The 18,744-nt window shown below is 50.7% G+C and overlaps 3 protein-coding genes across 4 annotated transcripts in view; 1 reads left to right on the top strand and 2 right to left on the bottom strand.

Annotated features, from left to right (window-relative positions):
- The window catches only part of LOC101341123 (G patch domain-containing protein 4), a 9,052-nt gene extending 7,379 nt beyond the window's left edge, over positions 1-1,673 (top strand). For both annotated transcript variants that reach the window (XM_023742533.1, XM_004388474.2), the window contains one exon: positions 357-1,673. In XM_023742533.1, the coding sequence (XP_023598301.1) occupies positions 357-1,227 (871 nt within the window). In that variant the 3' untranslated portion in view covers positions 1,228-1,673. The remainder of the gene's footprint in view (positions 1-356) is intronic.
- Positions 1,674-1,903: 230 nt separating this feature from the next.
- On the bottom strand, positions 1,904-4,676 carry NAXE (NAD(P)HX epimerase). The gene is made up of 6 exons (XM_004388476.3): positions 4,473-4,676; positions 4,215-4,323; positions 3,943-4,053; positions 3,751-3,864; positions 2,683-2,830; positions 1,904-2,369 (listed from the first exon to the last, which is right to left on the bottom strand). Exons 1-6 carry the CDS (start codon positions 4,652-4,654, stop codon positions 2,167-2,169), a joined length of 867 nt encoding a protein of 288 aa, XP_004388533.2. The 5' UTR covers positions 4,655-4,676; the 3' UTR covers positions 1,904-2,166.
- A 5,096-nt stretch (positions 4,677-9,772) lies between these two features.
- Positions 9,773-15,632, bottom strand: TTC24 (tetratricopeptide repeat domain 24). Its single transcript, XM_004388615.2, has 9 exons — positions 14,930-15,632; positions 14,526-14,729; positions 13,823-13,951; positions 13,556-13,668; positions 13,117-13,215; positions 11,881-11,975; positions 11,635-11,741; positions 10,892-10,988; positions 9,773-10,471 (listed from the first exon to the last, which is right to left on the bottom strand). The coding sequence occupies exons 1-9, from the start codon at positions 15,630-15,632 to the stop codon at positions 10,390-10,392; spliced, it is 1,629 nt and encodes a 542-aa protein (XP_004388672.1). The 3' UTR covers positions 9,773-10,389.
- Between the last annotated feature and the right edge of the window lie 3,112 nt (positions 15,633-18,744).

Below are 18,744 nucleotides of genomic sequence, written 5' to 3' on the forward strand. Positions count from 1 at the left end.
ATGTTGTTGTCATTTACTGATTAACTGCTCTGATTCCCTGTTGTATTTCTTTTGGTTTTGGATAGTCCTCGAGAGTTCATTTCCTAGATTGGTATCTGACAGCCAACTCCTTTGATCCCTTCTCTTATCCCCACCCAAGCCCACGCTTGAGGATGGCCTGTGCCACCACTGTCTTGATTCATTTTGCCCCAGGGAAATCGTTCTACCCACCCGTCTCTTGCCTAAGGATGAAGCATGTCCCTCCAGCCTTCTCCAGTCCCAGGATTAGCCCACTTCCCCCGATTTCCTTCTCCAGTTCCAGGATTAGCCCAATTCCCCCGATTTCCCTGTTTTGACTTGGGTCCTGCCTGTTTCAGGGCTGCCCGTCTTGGGATCACGATGAAGGCCAAACTTGCTCGGCTGGAGGCCCAGGAACAGGCCTTCCTGGCTCATCTCAAAGGCCAGGACCCTGGGGCGCCTCAACCACAGTCTGACAGCAAGCCTCCTCCAAAAAAGAAGAAAAAGAAACAGAAAGAGGAAGCAGCAGCTCCAGTAGCTGAAAGGAATGGGGAAGAGGAACACCGAGAACAGACTGACCACAGTAACAGGAAAAGCAAGAAAAAGAAAAGGCGACACCAAGAAGAAAAGGTCCCAGAGGAGAGAGAGGGAACCATAGAAAATGAGGAGGAAGAGGCTGCAGGAACAGGCGGGCTTGGGGAATTGAAGAGCAGAGAACAAACTGATCAGCCCCTCAGGAAAAGGAAGAAGAAGAGGTGGCAGCAGGAAGAAGGGGGGATCCTGGCTAAAGGAGAAGGAGGTAAGGAGGCTGCAGGGGGTGTCAGGACAGAGGAGGTGGAGAACAGAGCATACACTGACCCGTGCAGCCAAAGCAAGAAGAGGCGGCAGCGTGAGGAGGAGGACAGCTTGAAGATAGAGGATGAGGAAGGTGAGGCAGCTTCTGGTGATGGTAGGACCGGGGAAGCAGCAAGCAAAGCATGCAATGACCTAGGTATCAGGAGAAGCAAGAAGAAAAGGAAGCGGCATCGAGAGGAGGAGGCAGTGTTGGACAGAAAGGGTGAAGAAGATGAGACTGGAGGGGGTGGCGGGACTAGGGAAGCAGAGAGCAGGACACGCACTGGTCCAGGCAGCAGAGATAAGAAGAGGAAGCAGCAGCATCCAGAGGAGGGAAGAGCTGTAGTCAGCACTGGCCAGAGAGCCAAAAAGAAGAAAGAGAAGAAGAGAGACTGAAGGCGGGGCTCAGTCGATTCCTTTTCAGGAGTCAGAGCCTCAGAGACCTGGGTCCATTCAGGTCTTCTGCCCTCTTTTAATGAGGAGTCCCTCCTATGGAGGGAACTGAGCTCTGGAACACCAACCTGCTGAGAAGAGTGGCAGAGCCACGCCTGAGTTAAGGGAGCAGCTGAGTTGAGGGGAGCAGCTTCTAACCCAGAGATCAGGAGCTCAAGTGTCTACAGGAGCCAGGAAGCTAGGGACAAGGACTGCACTCCTAGAGCGGAGGAATGCAGACACCCTTTGAAGGGGCATCCCTGCCTCAGTTCCAGCTGAATACCGACATGGAGGCCCAGTGTTGTCAGATACCCCTCCCCCATTTTAAAAGAGAGATTGAAAATATGGACTTATTTGAAATGTTCTGATTTTTAAATAACATACACAGATCTGAATTCAGCCCATGGATTGCCAGTTTCTAACACTACACCAGATGACCCAAATAACATCAGCTTGGGCTCCGAGCATATGTATATATACCCTGGCTTCTCCATTCCCAGCCTGGGTTTCCAGGACAGGTCCTGAATACAATCTAGATTTTCCTTGGAGGCCTTTGAAAGAAATCCTTCTGTCTAACTGTAGTTTTGCTGAACTATTCAGTGAAAGAAGAAAGCTCAGGGAACCTCCTCCAGCCCCGTCTGTATCCCAAATGTATAAGAATCACTTGTGTGCAAAGAACAGCACACCTCACTTGGGACCCTGTGTCAGCGCCTAATGGTCAGATTTTTATTGCCTCCAGATGCCGTGTCTCTCTTGCCTGTTGTTCCACTCAGAGAGATGTCACCATACCCTTGGTGTTCTCTGGCTCCGGCCACCCCCTGCCAGAAGAGCCCCTGGGACTACACGGTTCTGGGAAAGAGAGGCACTGAGTCTTTATTGGAAGGAAGGCCCACCCACCTTCCCTCACTGTAGACGGTAGACACACTCCGTGTCAGGATAGGAGGGCAGGTTCAGCTGATACTTCTTTTCCAGAGCAGGTGGTACAAAACGCCCCCCCAGGTAGTGGTAGCGACCAGTAAACTGGGATGCAGACTTTTTGGGTGCCGTCAGGGAGATGAGCAAGTCTGGCTGGAGCCCTTCAGAGTTTCCCTTCTCCACATCCCATCCTGAAAAGAGAATGGTGCTCATGAAGAACACGAGGATGTGGATGTCTAGTCCCCCTCTGCCCCTTGTACCTGAGTCCTAAAAGGGGTCCCTAAGGAACTCTTGTCCTAGGAGCTCCATGGACCCCTGGGCTTGGTCTTTTCATGGGGCCCGTGTGTACAGGGGGCTCCTGAGTTCTGCTGCCCAGGCCTGCCCCTCGAGACTCCAAACTATTGTAGACCTGGTCTGAGCTTTCAGTCAAAAATCAAGATTCCAAGGTACCTGCCTCAAGAGAGGGCAGGGCCCCAATACCCCCAACCTCCTTGGGCCCAGCACCTGAGGGAATGTCGACGCTGGCAATGGGCACGGTGATGCCACTCAGGACTTTCAGGATGCTCCGGAATGGCTCCCGAACATCACCCTTGAAACTGAAGCCAAAGATGGCGTCCACCACCAGCTCGTACAGCTCATCAATCATCATGGGCTATGGTGGAACAGGAAAGAGGTCAGAGCCAGCAGCTGCACAAAGCCTTTACCTGGGAGAGGGCTGTCCGCTGCACCCACAGAGTGCAAACCATTCACAGACGCACAAGGTCAGTTTTCTCTCATTCAGAGGGCATTCTGAAGCCTAAAGCAAGTGTGAGTTGGTCACTGATCAGGCCAAGCTGAGACCAGACACAGTTATCTGTTCTGTGTGCCAGCTACCACTGGGGAGGCTAGAGTGTGGGACAGCCCAGCACGGGGAGTCAGGGGCAGGGTTCTGGTGTCAGCTCTACCATCAGATTCCATGACTTTGGGTAAATCACTTCCTTTCTCTGTACCTCAGTCTCCCCATCTGTGAAATGTGGTTTTTGTTTTTTTTTTAAAAGACAAGTTCTCAAGTTTCCCGCCCCTAAATGCAAGTGTCTGCAGAAATGGTTTAGGATGAGGCAGTCACTCCATCTCCTGAGAGGGGCAGAGAATGGGTTTACTGCATGCTGGGGAGAGAGGAGTTGACTAGAGAGAAAGGAGTGATCAGGAGAGATGAAGGGAAAGGGAGCTTTACTGGGGACTCAGGGAGCACATGTGACAGAGGGAGGAAGGCTCTGACACCAGTTATAGTCATGTAGCATCCTTCAGGCACTGTCCCTGCCCTCATGGAGCACATGTGACAGAGGGAGGAAGGCTCTGACACCAGTTATAGTCATGTAGCATCCTTCAGGCACTGTCCCTGCCCTCATGGAGCACATCTGACAGAGAGAGGAAGGCTCTGTCACCAGTTACAGTCATGTAGCATCCTTCAGGCACTGTCCCTGCCCTCTGAGAGTTTCTACTCTAGAGGGGAAAATAAATCACCTCAGCCTGAAAGTAAGGGAAGGGCAGTAGACTATTGGAGAGGTGAGGTATTGATCTGGAACCTCCTACCTCTAAAGGCATTTCACCGAGGAAAGGGATGTCCATTTTCTGACACTGGGTCACCAGCGCGGTGAAGAGTGGCTTGTTAGGCCTTTTGGGGTAGTAGACGGTTGGCTGGTAGCCCTAGGAGGAAAGCGGTAATTCAATCCCACATCCTGGAATCCTCAGGACCTTTCCCACAGCCCCTCCCTACACACTCACGAAGAGTTTGAGGTGTCGAGCACAGACCAGGCCATCTCCTCCATTATTCCCGGGGCCACAGATGACCAGGACAGTAGGGGGGCTCCTGGACAAGGACGTGGGAGGGTATGCCTGAGGGGAGAATCAAAGGGGATTCAAGGGGCTTTGGTCAGTTACAACCCAGGCTTGGCCCAGCTGTCCCTCACCTCTGTGCGTCTTGGCCAGAGGCTTGGACGGTGACTCCCCGCAATCTGTCACCAGTTCCTCCAAGGGGCAAGGGTTGCGCCACTGACCTTGGCAATGGCTGTCGCACAGCTCAACCCAGCCAGCTCCATAAGTTGGTCCACGCTGAACTGGTACTCGTTAAACAGCTCCTGGTCCACCGCCTGGGCCTCCTCCTGGCTGAGGGGGACACCTCTGGCCTGAGTCCCCGCCCCTCAGAAGCTCCGTCGCGCAGGTGGCGCCGCGCGGCCGCCCCAGGCCCCGCCCCCGGGAGGGAGGGCCGTCCACTCGAGTCTGCGCCCCGCGTGGCCGCCTGGAGCCCCGCCTACCTCAAATACTTCACTGCTGCGCTCGCCATCGCCGCTGGGTCTTCGTGGACTCCCGAAATCAGCCGCTGCGGCCTCCACCAGACGGGTCCTGAGCGGCAGACTCCTGCTGGGCTCCTGACCCGAGGCAGGCGCGAACCAGCAACCAGCAGCCCGAGTCCCAGCAGCGCCCGCAGCCCAGACATGCAGCCCTCAGAGCACACCCCGAGCCCGACCGGGCCCACCACGGCGCATGCGCCGCGCTTCGCCCCGCCCCGGGGGAGGCTCGGCCGGCGCGCGACGTCCCCGGAAGTGGCGCGCGGCGTGAGTGTCGCAGCGTTTGGGAAGTGTGCGGCTTCCCGTGCCCTTCCATGCACTTTCCCTTATAGCCTGGGTTCGAGCACTTCCCCAGAGCACTTACCTATTGCTGTACATTTTTAGATATACTGAAATAATTGGCTTTGATCCCAATCGCTCTTTGATAATAATCCATATTCTTGTAGCTCTCTTCCCATTGCCGTCGAGTCGATTCGGACTCATAGCGACCCTATAGGACAGTGTAGAACTGCCCCATAGGGTTTCCGAGTTTGTAATCTTTACAGAATCAGACTGCCACATCTCTCCCGCAAAGCGGCTGGTGGGTTCTAACCTCCAACCTTTCGGTTAGCAGCCGAGTAGCTCTCTTAGGAAGCCGTATATGATAGCCCGAATTCCTGCGCCACCACGGACTAGCTGAGTGAACTTAAGACACTCCTGGTTTCCGTTTCCTCGTCTATATAATGGGCTTACTAGTACATATTGATAGGGTGATAATGCATTTAAAGGGGTCGGCACAGGGCCTGGCACATAGGGCTTAGTAAATTAATCTGTTGTTCGTATTTATACTACTAAGTGTTTTATGGAGCCCTGGTGGTGCCGTGGTTAAGAGTTATGGCTGCTAACCAAAAGCTCAGCAGTTCGAATCCACCAGCTGCTCCTTGGAAACCCTATTGGGGGAGTTCTACTCTGTCCTATAGGATCACTATGAGTCGGAATCAACCCGACCGAAACAGGTGTTTTATATAATTTAGGATCCGTTTCAGAATGGGCTCAATGGCACCCAACAACTCCCCACTACATTACCTTCCTCTACCTCTGTGTACTAATATAGACGTTGTACTTCCCTAATCATACATAATGCTTTATTAAGATAGGCCCCTGGGTGGCACAAAGGATTTGAGCTGGGCTACTAATTGAGGTTAGTGGTTTGAATGCACCCAGTAGCACCATGGAAGAAATGCCTGGTGTAAGTTTACAGCCATTGAAAATCCTATGGAGTGCCATTCTACTCTGACACACATGGGGCTGCCATGAGTTGGAATCTACCAGACAGCAACAGGTTATTAAAACAGATACCTAAGTAGATAGCTATAGTGGACTTGACTCCAACTCATGGCAACCCTGTGTTACAACAGAACGAAACGTTGCCCGGTCTGTGTTGTCCTCTCCATTACAGGCATATTCAAGTCCATCCTTGCTCCTACTGTACCAATCCATCTCAGCAAGGGTCTCACTCGCCCTACGAGGTCCTCTACTTCACCAAACACGATGTCTTTCCCTAGCGATTGTTTCTCCTGATGACTGTCCAAAGCAAGCTTTATTAATAGCTATGGGAAGAGAGAATGCCAAAGACACTCTGTTGCATGGTTAAAGAAGAAGGCTGGCAATAATCAACTAGTTACCCTTAAGGCACTGAGAATAAAGATAATGATCCAGAGAGAGTTAAGCTCCTGTTTTTACGCTAGATTTCTTTTTATTCTGTATCATGAAATGCATTCCTGGCTAGTTCGCTGAGAAAGTAAAAAACGCTCCTGCTTTTAACTACTCCTCTGATGGTCTTGTTTTTAATTATAAGAGACTATCATCTCCTATGGGATGTTCCTTTGGCCTCCCTGCTTGCTTTATGTGTTGTTGAGGGAAACCAAATTTGTCAGCTGTGATTGTGGTAGGATATTGTTTTTGATAGACTATGTTTGTGGTTGGAGATTGAGTTTACTCATCTAAACTGTCAGGTACATGCTACAATTTAATAATCTTGTTCCAAACCTCGCTAACTTTATAACTTCACAAGTGGCTTCACTTTTGCATATTAGTCAAGACTCCCTCTAGGCCTGATTGGGAAAATAAATGTGATTCTGAAAGATTCCTTTCTAAGACACAATGGGACATGTATTTCTTTGACATAGCTAACATTTTTAAATGTGTCAGGTGCTTACATGATTCATCTCATTTAATCTTCTCAGCAACCCTATTATTATTATTCCCGTTTCAAAGATGAGAAAACTGAGGCTCAAAGATGTTGAATGACATGCTCAATGACACAGTGATAGCTGTTGGTGGAACTAGGATCCAAGCACCTACGCTCTTTACCATTATTCTATATTGAACTGCTTCCCCAAATGCAGACATATGTAAATAAAGGACTGTCACCACTTGCTGACTTTATTTTGTTGAGGTATAGCTATAAAATAATGACACAAAATATATCCTGCCCCACACACCCAGAATTTATAAAACAACCAAATGCAGACTATACCTAGTAAGAGGTGGTGGCGGTGTCCAAGACCTACTCCACCTGTTACTGCCATTTAGATTTTTTTTTTTTGCAGGACAACATAGTTTTATTTAGCACTTAAATAGCACTTACTATGGTACCAGGGCTTCAAACCGGAATTTGCATTTCCACTCCAAATATACTGAATCAGAATCCATAATAAGATGCCCAGGTGATTCTTTTGTGTGTGTGTGTGTGCTTTAGGTGAAAGTTTACAGAGCAAATTAGTTTATTAAATAAGTTATACACATATTGTTTTGTGACATTGGTTGCCAACCCTGCGATGTGTCAACACTCTCCCCTTCTCCACCTCCAGATCCCCGTTTCCATTTGTCCAGCTTTCCTGTCCCTTCCTGCCTTCTCGTCTTTGCTTTTGGGCTGGTGTGCCCATTTAGTCTTGTATACATGGTTGAACTACGTGTGTTATCATTTGTTTTATAGGCCTGTCTAATCTTTGGCTGAAGGGTGAATTTCAGGAGTGACTTCAGTACTGAGTTAAAAGGGCGTCCAGGGGCCATACTCTCGGGGTTTCTCCAGTCACTATCAGACCAGTAAGTCTGGTGTTTTTTTGTGAATTCGAATTGTGTTCTATATTTTTCTCCCACTCTGCCCTACACCCTCTATTGTGATCCCTGTCAGAGCAGTCGGTGGTGGTAGCCGGGCACATCTAGTTATGCTGGACTGTCCGGTGGAGGCTGTGGTAGTTGTGGTCCATTAGTCCTTTGGACTAATCTTTCCCTTGTGTCTTCGGTTTGCCATTCAGATTTTTGGAGTTTTCTTTGGGAAATGCCTTCAAGAGCAATTTAGGAAAGACACATGGATCAAACACCAGATGCTTTACGTATATTATCTAATTTAATTCTATCAATCCTATGATGTATTTTTATCCTCATGTTATACATGACGAAAATGAGGAGCAGAAGTCAAGTAATTTTCCCATGATAATACAGCTATTAAATGGTAGAAACAGTGATGGCTGATATCGGAGTTGGTCTGACCTAATGTCAATACATCCATGTGACAGATGCTTCTGCTTGTCTCTCAAAATCTATTCTCCTTTCTTCCTTTGATATCTACCCCTGAGTTTTATCTGGCCACATGGTTGCCCAGCTAAATGCTACATTTTTCTGCCTCCCTTTCCTAGAAGCTAGGTACAGTCATGTGACTAAATTCTGACTAATGTGATATGAGCAGAAGTGGTATATTCAGCTCCCAGGTCATACCTTTTTAAAAATGAATGTTTCCCTCCACTTTCTCTTGTTGTTTTTACTGACCGGAATGGAGGTATAACACTGGAGCTAGAGCAGCTGTTTTATGCTATGAGATGGAAATTCTGTGTTGAGCATAGCAGAGCCTCCTGCCTGGGTCCCCAACTCCATGGAACCACCATATCAGCCTGGGCTGGTTATATGAGAAAGGAATAAAGTTCTTTCTGTTTAAAGGCACTCTTATACTGGCCTTTGTTACAGCTGGTGAATCTCATCCTAATCAATACATCTTGAACACCTTACAAAACAGTAAGCTCCATTTATATAAGGAAGATTAACAGCTGTGTCCCCCAGCACCTAGTACTGTGCCTGGCACATAGGAGATCCTCTACAAATATTTTTAATGAATCTTCAAAGTCTCCTTGTGAAGTAGTTCCCAGTACAGTGGAACTTACCTGACATGATCAAGAGTGAATTATTTTATTTCAACTGAAAACAAAAAATACACTCATTTGCTATCTGTCAAAGTGGATCTTTTCTTTGAGGATGGGACTGATGCTTGGAGTTCCCAGTCTTCTTTCTTTATGTATCACCTGTAACTTCCAGTTTGCTTCCTTAAAATGGAACAATTAATAACATACTTGAAGCAAACTGAATGCAAAATTCATCTAGATTTTTATGATTGCCCCCAATCTGTAATTATCTTGTTGTTGTTGTTAGGTGCCGTCGAGTCAATTCCAACTCATAGTGACCCTATGTACAACAGAACAAAACAGTACCCAGTTCCGCACCATCCTCGCAATGGTTGCTAGGTTTGAGCCCATTGTTGCACCCACCATGTCAATCCATCTCGTTAAGGGTCTTCCTCTGTTTTGCTGACCCTCTGCTTTACTAAGCATGATGTCCTTCTCCAGGGACTGGTCCCTCGTGATAACATGTCCAAAATATGTGAGCCAAAGTCTTGCCATGCTCGCTTCTAAGGAGGATTCTGGCTGTACTTCCAAGACAGATTTGTTCATTCTTCTGGCAGTCCATGGTATATTCAATATTCTTCGCCCACACTACAACTCAAAGGCATCTTCTTCAGTCTTCCTTATTCATTATCCACTTTCGAATGCATATGAGGTGACTGAAAATACCATGGTTTGGGTCAGGCGTATCTTCGTCCTCAAAGTGACATCTTTGCTTTTTCTTGCTCACGCCTGATTCAACAGCAGTCTTTTTAAGTGACCTCCTTAACCAAGTCTTAGCATTCAACTTAGTTTTCATAGAAACAGCACTTGTTTTCAAACTCTTAATTCATATACTATTTAATGAAATGATAAACTATAATAACATGTAAACTGATATCAAAGACAACCAACTCTTGGTGAGCAGTGGCTGAACCAGCGGAGCAGAACTGAGAAGCTTTCTAGAAGGCACTCAATGCTTAGGTTTGAATCCTGGCTTCTCCACTTACTAGTTGTGTTACCCAGAAGGACAAACCACTTAACCTCTTTGTGCCTCCTCTTCCTTACCTGTGAAAGGGGATAATCACAACTCCTGCATCATAGCGATGTTGTGAAGATGAAAGGAGAAAACACTTGTGAACACTTACCATAGTGTGTGGCATGTGGTAAGCGCTCTGTAAATGTTACATAATATCATTGTTACTGCCACTAGCAACAGGTGTTCTGCAGGCGGCAGGTCTGACCCCACCAGCATCCCCTGCATTCCATGGAGGAGGAAGTGGACTGCATAGGTTAGTTAAGATGTATCTCCTGTAGTGTTATGATTCCCATTCCACACATGAGAAAATGGAGGTCTACAGAGAGTCAGTGACTGCAAAGCCACTTGACCAAAAAGTCATAGTTTTTAGGACTGACAAAGTCCTTAGCAGTCATGAGATTTAGATCCAGAAAGAAAAGGGGGAAGTCACCATCCATTTTCCTTTCTTCTTTGCCTAGCGAGTGCAAAAATCCCAATGAAGAGCAAACAGCCCCTCAGTGCTGAGATCGCAAAGCCCTGTCCAGCGTGCTTTTTTATGTTCCAGGTCCACACAGGGTTGAACAAATGCGAAGAGGCTTGGTCCCCAGAAGTCCCTAAAGTGTGTGTGCCGGGGGGTATTGCAGAGGCCAGAGCTGTGGCGAGCAGAGTGGAGTCACGTGATCGTGCAAAAGCCAGACTCGTTGGGTCTCCTCTGGGGATTCCTGCTGGGGGCTTCCCAGGGCCATCTGGATGACCTGCAGGAGGGAGGGAGGGGATCACCAGTGGGGGTGGCTGGGGAAAGGGCAGGAGGCAGCCTGCTCTGGCTCCAGCTTCCTGGTGCTCTCTTAGGCCCTTACCTCTGCTGGTGGGCTCCAGGGCAGAAGGGAGTAGGCTTAAGCTTCACATCCTCCCATTCTGCAGGGCCCTCCCTTTCTCTGAGGCCAACAGTCAGGCCCTGTAGGAGGCAGGGGAGATCCCGGACCTCTAGAGCTGGGTGAGGGTTGTTCATATTGCTAAAGGACAAAGAGGCTCAGAGTCCTATATCCCCAAGCATCGGATCACATCTTCTCCCAAACTTACCAATGATCACATTCCATCAAAATGATCCCAAACCACATCCTTTTTTATCTCCTTCATTCATTCTCCAGGTCCCCTCCCCTCCCCCAGGGACCTACCTGTTGGCTTGAGGGCCATTGGGTACCAGGATGCCAGGTTTCCCCACTCTGGAGGAATCTGGGCCTCCAAATGAGAGATGGATCCTGGGTCCTGGACCTGCAAAGGGACAGACACATTTATCACAGGCCTCTCCAAGAACCATCATGGCTGAAGGTGGGGGCGGGAGGATGTGTTGGTCACTTTACACGGGGTTGTGCCAAGGATGCTGCCCTGCACATGGCAGGGGCTTGGCAAACATAAGCTGACTAGAGGTTAGATGGTGGGACTGAATCACGGAAGAAGATATTAGTGAATTCAGGTCGATTCCACAAGTAGCAAGGAATTTTGCTCCTGGACTTTGAAGCCTCTGGGAGAGACACTAGTTAATAGTGAGTTAGGGTAAGAAAAGCGCCCAGCGTGGTGCCTGCCACATAGAAGCAGGCTTTCAACAAGCCTTGATGCTCTTAGATGCAAAGTTCTAGAGTTAGGGAAGACATACAAGCAGGGAGGAGGAGGCGATTCCAGAAAGGGATGGGAAAATGGGCTAGGGCCTTGAAGACTGGCAGAAATGTGGGAGGGCTGGGCCAGGGGTTGGGACCCTGGAGAGCAAACGGGGTCTGGGGAGAGGGGGCTCGAGGGAAGCCCTAGGTCTCAGCCCAGACCTGAGGGAGGTGGGGGTGGGGGCAGAGGTTAAGGAGGTTGGAGAGATGCTCCCATTTGCAGGGAGGAGGAGCACAGCTGGATTCAGGCTTCGTGGACTCACTCTCCAGTCTCCGCGCCCGAGACATTGCGGGAACATTCGCCGACCCCTCCTCCTCTTTCTTCTCACGGTTATCCTCAGCCTCTTCGTCTTCCCACCGACCGGCAGATCTGCAGGGGCAGGGGCGGGGGCGCAGCGGGAAAGAGAGGCACTTCCGGGCCTGTCCCCAACACCGCCGCCAGGCTGCGAAACCCCCAACCCCCTCCAGAGGCCACGCCCACCCGGAAGCTCCGCCCCCATCCCGCTCACCTGCGCTGGGCGTCTGCCTTGCCCCTCCCCACCCAGGCTGGGCTCCCCGCCGGGCAGGCCCCACCAGGAGGCTGCGGCCTCCCGGAAGCCGGGGTCTGGGGAAGAAGGAGAATAAATGGTGTGGGTGTGTGTTCTTCCCAGCTGCCTGCGGGGAGACACTGTGGCCTCAGAGAGACAGAGAAGTGATAGAGACAAACTGGAGTGTGCTGCTTGTCACTGAGATTAAAAAAATCCTGGATGAGGCCCTTTGTTCCCCACCAATAACTCTCAAGTTAGCACGCGGGCTCACGGACTACCAGATCTGCCAGAGCCTGACCACCACTCCCTGCTGCCTGGGCCTTCAGGGGCTAAGTCCCGGAAAGTTGGTGGCAGACCCAGGTCTTCTGGCCCCCAACCAGATCTTCTGCCTGTACCAGGCTAATTTAATTTTGCTTGCAGCCATAGATACGGTGTCCTAGTCCTTAAAATAAGAGAGGACATACCCGTTACGGTACCCGTTGCGGTTAAGTCGATTTCAACTCAGAGCGACCCTGTAGGACAGAGTACGACTGCCCCATAGGGTTTCCAAGGAGCGGCTGGTGGATTAGAACTGCTGACCTTTTCGTTAGCAGCTGTAGCTCTTAACCACTGTACCACCAAGGCTCCGAGAGAGGACATTAACGCTATCAAATAAATAGGATAAATATTAAAGTATAATTTCAGTTCCTGTGTGGGTGGGGGACGGTTTCCTGGGAGTGTCTTAAAGTGTGAGGGAGGAGGCAGCTGGAGAGACAACAGCCTGCTGGAAGAGACATCAGCCTGTTGAGAGAGACTGGGAGGTAGAGAGAGGGTGAGGCAGCGCCGGGAGGGCGAGGAGTCCGAGAAGGAAGGACAGACAGAAACCCACAAAGAAATGCCTCTAGGGACTGGAGAGAGGGACTTCCTTGGAGCACTCTCGCCATCCTGTGGCCTTCTCCGGAACTGCAGCCAAGGACTTAAAACTGTTTTTACCTCTTTCCACGTCCGGCTTAGGATCCTTCACCCAACGGGCTGGTTACTACTCAGCCAAAGTCCTAGCACAGCCCCGCCCACCTCTCTACCTCCTGGTGACCCCAGGAAAGCGATACACCCCGTTTGCAGGCCCTGGGAGCAGATGAGCACAGACAAGCAGCCAAGCGCCGCATCCCTGAGGACATCGCCTCTGCTGACACCCCCCCTTCTCTGGGTAACCTCTCCCCACCTCCAGCTCCAACTCACCGGGGTGTGAGTCAGGACCAGCTCCCCCTGGGCCAAGTGGGTCCTCATGGCATCCGCCAGTTTGGCCACGAGACGTTGTCTCACAGAATCCGGCTCTTTCTGAGGGGAGGATAGATAATGGGGTCACGGGGAAGACCTGGACTTTGTGGTCCTCTGGGAACTGGGGAAGAAAGAAACAGGAAAGTGAGGAGGGGAGAGGGCCTTGTCTCACCTCTCTTCTACTCCCTCCCTGTGCCTTTCCTGGGGTCCTGCCACCGTCTACCAGAATTGTAGACGGAAATGGAATCTTCTTCACCGTAGTATCCCCAGGGCCAGGCACACAACGTGTCCATGCACATTTGAGGAGTGAATGAATGGAGAGGACAAGGAAGGCAGGCAGGAATGTTAGCCAGAGGAGGCTTCTAGAGGAGGGATGGCAGGGAGGAGAAGGTGGTCTCACCTGGCACTGGGCCAGCGCTTCCTTATAGTGCTTCAAGGCCTGGTCGTATTGCCCCAGTCTGGCCGCAGCAGCCCCCAGACCCTCGCAGGCCTGCCACTGCCCCTTCACGTCCCCTGGGGAGGGAGAGCCTGAGGGGTGCTGCACCACTGACCCTTCCCTCCAGAGGTACTCCCATCCCTAGCTCCCCCATCTGCCTCCCTGCCAACCCTAAGGACCCTCAGCCTTTGGGCTCCCCCGCCAAGCCACGTGCTAACCCCTCACCCTCACCAGTGTCTCGGGCAGCCTGCAGGGCGTGAAGGTAATTGTCTCTGGCGGCCTTGTGGTCCCCCAGCTGGCTCAGCGCAAACGCCAGGCTGCCAAAACTCCGGCCCTGCTCCCAGCGCTGCCCCACAGAGCCTGGTGACAGAGTCCGCCCCATCCAAAGCGGGGACCTTGGTGGCTGGGGCATCAGGATCCTGCCCCCCCAGCAACCAAAGAAAGGTCCCCAGCAGTCCTGGTGCCGAGCCCCAGCCCACCTCCAGATGGACCACAGAGGCCTGAACTCTTGACACTTGGCCTCTCCTCAGTCCTGAGTTTGGGCCTGAATCTGCCCCCCTACCCCAAGCTAGTTCGAGCTATATGACAACCCTGTGATGCGGGCAAGGCCGGTATTAATAGCTTCGTTTTGACTCCTGAGTGTTGCACGAACAGAGGAGGGACCGATACTCCACTTCAGGCCTTCTCTCCCAGCCAGCGTCCTTCGCTCTGTCTGTTGCTGCCTTTCCAAGCCTAAGGCCTCAGCCTCTGGGCCCATAACTCCTGTCCTGCCTGGCCTGCCATCTCCTGCACCACCAGTCCTCATCCCCCTGGTTCTGAGCTTCCAGGCCCTGTTCCTGTCCCAATGGTCCACCCACCCTTCAGCCACAGAGCCTTTCCCCCCCACCCCTCAGTTCCTTGGTCCCAATCCTATTCCTCAGTCCCTGGCACCTACCATGCAGGTTGGCAGCCTTCTGGTGAAACTCCCGAGCTTCCTGATAGTTGCCAAGAGCATTGTGGGCCATCCCGAGGTTTCTTAGCACAGTGGCCTCCTCTCCAGGCTCCCGGCACAGGGGCAGGGCCTGCAGGAAGGCCTCCACTGCCAGCGGGAACAGCTGGAGCTGGGAGTAGCCCAGGCCTAGGTCGTTATAGAGCTGCCCTAGAGGGCATGGCCAGGGTCACTGGCAGCCAGGTCAGACACTAACAGGCTGTACCGGTGCAGCCCCTGTCCCACTCTCCCAGGGTCCCCCAGCCCCTGCCCCAGCCCTCAGAAACGCCTCAGCTTCCACCCTTCCCTCAAAGTACCACCAGGCCCTGTATCTCCCCCCATCCCACACGTCCTCTGCCCAAAGGCCTCACCCAGCAACCCACGTTCAGCGCTCCTCTCAGCAAGCCTCCGGCTCTCCTCCAGCACCTGCACCACCTCACCCACCCCATGCCGTCCGCTCTTCAGCATACACCCCGCCGCAGCCCCCATTGTCAGGGCTGCGGCCCGGGGCCGCCCCGCCTGGGCATAGGCCCGGCTGGCTTCCTGCAGGCAGAGGGCTGCTAGCTCAGGCTGTCCCAGAGCCTGATAGCAGTCTCCCATTTTTGCCTGGGCTTCTCCCTGGTCACCCTGAGGCTGGTAGTGGCCCAGAGCTCTGTGATACCAGGCCAAAGCTTGGGGCAGGTCACCCAGTGCATGGTAGGCCAAAGCCACATTGAAGCACTGGTCACCACAGCACCCGCCCTGAGCCTTCTCTTCAGGCCGAGCTCGCAGGAGTAGCTCAAGGCCTCTGGCTGGATCCCCAGTCTCCACGTAGGCAGCCCCCAGATTGAAGGCGCAGGCCCGGAGGACAGGGGTATCTTTGGCTCGTGGGGCCTTGGAGGCTAGGAGGAAGGCCCTCTGGAAGCTGGTCAAGGCCTCGTGGTTCCGGCCTGCCCTCAGGGCACCATGGCCAGCCCTGGTGAGGGCCTGGATGCTGGCCTCTTGCTGCAGCCACTTTCTTTTCTTCTTCTTCTTGGAGCTTGAGGGCTCAGGCCCATGCTCTTGGGGAGTGTCCTCAGGGGTGGGGGAAGACATAGGCCTGACAATAGGGAATAGAGGGGTCATTATGTCAGCCTTGACTTCCCCGGAAGTAGGATCCCTTGAGGGCAATTCAGTTCTACCACTGCCCTGGTATGACCCTCACTTCCATATCACTTCTCTTCTCTTCTATTAGGCACCATATCTGCTCTCACTGATGTCCTGACTAACTTAGTCCTCCTGCAAAACTCAGCTTAAGTAACGGCTTCCTTTAGAAAGCTGGTGGCACAGTGGTTAAAAGCTCAGCTGTTAACCAAAAGTTCAGTGGTTTGAACCCACCAGCCGCTCTGCGGGAGAAAGATGTGGCAGTCTGCTTCCGTAAAGATTTACAGCCTTGGAAACCCTATGGGACAGTTCTAGTCTGTCCTACAGAGTCACTATGAGTTGGAATCAACTTGATGACAGAAGGTTTTCCCTCTATCTGGGTCCTTCTTCTGTGCTTCCAGAGCCCCTCATGGGTTAAAGTTGTTGACTTTCTCGTTCGTCTCTTCCACTGTGCAACTGGAAATGTCTGGTACATAGTAGATTCTCAATAAATGTTTATTGAATGAATGGATGAATGAACAGAACATATACAGGGCCTCTCCTCTGCCACTTCCTTCACATTGTGCCCTCATGTACATGCATAATCTAGGTATTCATGCCGTCTAATCTCAAACTATAGCTCCGATCAGTTCAGCAGATACTCAGTGAACTCCTGCCATGTGCCTGGAGCCATGCTAGGCAATGGGGACACAAAGATAAAAAAAAGCTATTGAATTGGCAAGGATCCAGGGAACCCTGGTAGCATAATGGTTAAGCACTCGGCTGCTAACCAAAACGTCAGAGGTTCAAACCCACCAGCCACTCCATGGGAAAAAAGACCTGGTGATCAGCTCCCATTAAGATTTCAGCTTAGGAAGCCCTATGGGGCAGTTCTTCTGTCTCTTATAAGGTTGCTATGAGTTGGAATTGACTCAATGGCACATGACAACAACAACCTCTGGGATTTGGGGACTAGTGAACTCTGTCTCTCCACTTGCCTTCTCAAGGGGAACCTCTCTCCCCCCATCTCCTCAGCATTCTGTCTGCAGCTGGTCCGAGGGCCCCCAACATCTGGCTCTGGTATCCAGAACCCTCTTAAATGCAAACACGTTCATCTCATCAGCATGCGTATCCTGTTAGTATCTCTCGCCTTGAAAGGCAAAGTTTTTTCATGAACTCTCCTCCCAGGAAACAGGAAAAGGCGTGGAAAGACCAGGCATTTGGGTGCTCAGCCCCTCTCATTTTCTTCTTTATTTATTTATTTTTGTCAGGGAGGAGCAGACAGAACTGATGCATTCTCTTTTTAAGGAAACTCCCCCTGCTTCTAAGAACACCCAGAAACTCTGCCTCTTCAAGGCCCCCATCCCCAGAAAGGAATTCCTGGCAACCCCCACCTGGTCTTGGTGCCCCCCGCACAGGACGCCATGTCATACCTCCTTCAGTCTTCTTCTCTGCTGACTTTCTGGAATGGTCCCTCTGGCTTGGGTTACCTCCCTAGCTCTTAGCTCTGAGCCCCCGGGGTTACCAGACAACCGGGTTCCGCCCTCGCCTCTAGGGAATTCTTTGATTGACAGCTCAGGTGCCCTATCTGAGTGCTGAACCCTGATGGTACTTGGACACAGAGATATCTGGGTTCCACTGCCCTTCCTGCTCCCACCGCCCCTTGCCCCTGCAGACACACCCCTCAGACCCCTTACTTCAGGGAATGAATCAAACCATCATGGGACTGGTTAGTGGTTACAACCTCAGAGATCATCCATCTCACGCCCTCATTTTACAGAGGAGGGGACTGAGGCTCAGAGAGTGGGTGTGACTTGCCTAAGGTCACAGAGCAGTCATATGTCTGGGGTTAGACCCAGGCCTCCTGATTCTAGGCTGACCAGCCTAGGGTCCTGTTATGGATTAAATTATGTCCCCCAAAAATATATGTTGAAATCCTAACCCCTGTATCTGTGAATGTAATCCTGTTTGGAAGTAGGGTTTTCTTTTGTTACATTAATGAGGTCATATCAGAGTTGTGTGGGTCCTAAACCTAATCTCTTCTGAAGGGTCTCTTATAAAAAGGAAAATCACACAAGAGGGAAGAAGCTGGATGATGATGGGTAGAGGCAGAAGTATCTACAAACTCAGGAATGCCAAGGATTGCTGGCAGCTACTAAAAAGACAGGAAAGAAAGAAAAGGCCAAAATGGATGTCAGAAGAGACTCTGAAAAAACTTGCTCTTGATCATAGAGTAGCTAAAGCGAATGGAAGAAATGATGAAGTAAAATAGCTGAACTGAAGATTTCAAACAGCTCGAGAAGACAAAGTAAAGTACTGTAATGAAATATGCAAAGACCTGGAGTTAGAAAACCAAAAGGGAAGAACACACTCAGCATTTCTCAAACTGAAAGAACTGAAAAAAAATTCAAGCCTCGAGTTGCAATATTGAAGGATTCTATGGGTAAAATATTGAATGACCCGGGAAGCATCAAAAGAAGATGGAAGGAATACACAGAGTCACACTGTACCAAAAAGAACTAGTCGACGTTCAACCATTTCAGGAGGTAGCATAAGATCAAGAATCAATGGTACTGAAGGAAGAAGTCCAAGCTGCACTGAAGGCATTGGCAAAAAACAAGGCTTCAGGAATTGACGGAATACCAATTGAGATATTTCAACAAACGGATGCAGTGCTGCAGGTGTTCAGCCGTCTATGCCAAGAAATTTGGAAGACAGTTACCTGGTCAACCAACTAGAAGAGATTCATATTTACGTCCATTCCAAAGAAAGGTGATTCAACAGAATGTGGAAATTATTGAACAACATCATTAATATCACACTCAAGTAAAATTTTGCTGAAGATAAATAAAAAACTATTTCAGCAGTACATCTACAGGGAACTGTCAGAAATTCAAGCCAGATTCAGAAGAGGATGTGGAATGAGGGATATCATTGCTGATGTCAGATGGATCTTGGCTGAAAGCAGAGAATATCAGAAAGATGTTTACCCGTGTTTTATTGACTATGCAAAGGCATTCAACTGTGTGGATCTTAACAAATTATGGATAACATTGTGAAGAATGGGAATTCCAGAACACTTAAT

This window comes from Trichechus manatus, unplaced genomic scaffold, assembly GCF_000243295.1.
Source record: "Trichechus manatus latirostris isolate Lorelei unplaced genomic scaffold, TriManLat1.0 scaffold00213, whole genome shotgun sequence".
In the NCBI taxonomy this organism is placed as follows: Eukaryota; Metazoa; Chordata; class Mammalia; order Sirenia; family Trichechidae; genus Trichechus; species Trichechus manatus.

Bases quoted from the DNA above. Each gene is read 5' to 3' on its own strand.
- TTC24 (XM_004388615.2), bottom strand. From the start codon at position 15,632: ATGTCTTCCCCCACCCCTGAGGACACTCCCCAAGAGCATGGGCCTGAG. The intron at 13,669-13,822 runs GTGAGGGTGAGG...CTCCCTCCCCAG, and splicing joins GCAGGCTGCCCGAGACACTG to GGGACGTGAAGGGGCAGTGG. The intron at 10,472-10,891 runs GTAGGTCCCTGG...TCCCTCCTGCAG, and splicing joins AATGGCCCTCAAGCCAACAG to GTCATCCAGATGGCCCTGGG.
- NAXE (XM_004388476.3), bottom strand. From the start codon at position 4,654: ATGTCTGGGCTGCGGGCGCTGCTGGGACTCGGGCTGCTGGTTGCTGGT. The intron at 2,831-3,750 runs GTAGGAGGTTCC...GTTCCACCATAG, and splicing joins TCGGTGAAATGCCTTTAGAG to CCCATGATGATTGATGAGCT. The intron at 2,370-2,682 runs GTGCTGGGCCCA...TTCTCTTTTCAG, and splicing joins CAGCGTCGACATTCCCTCAG to GATGGGATGTGGAGAAGGGA.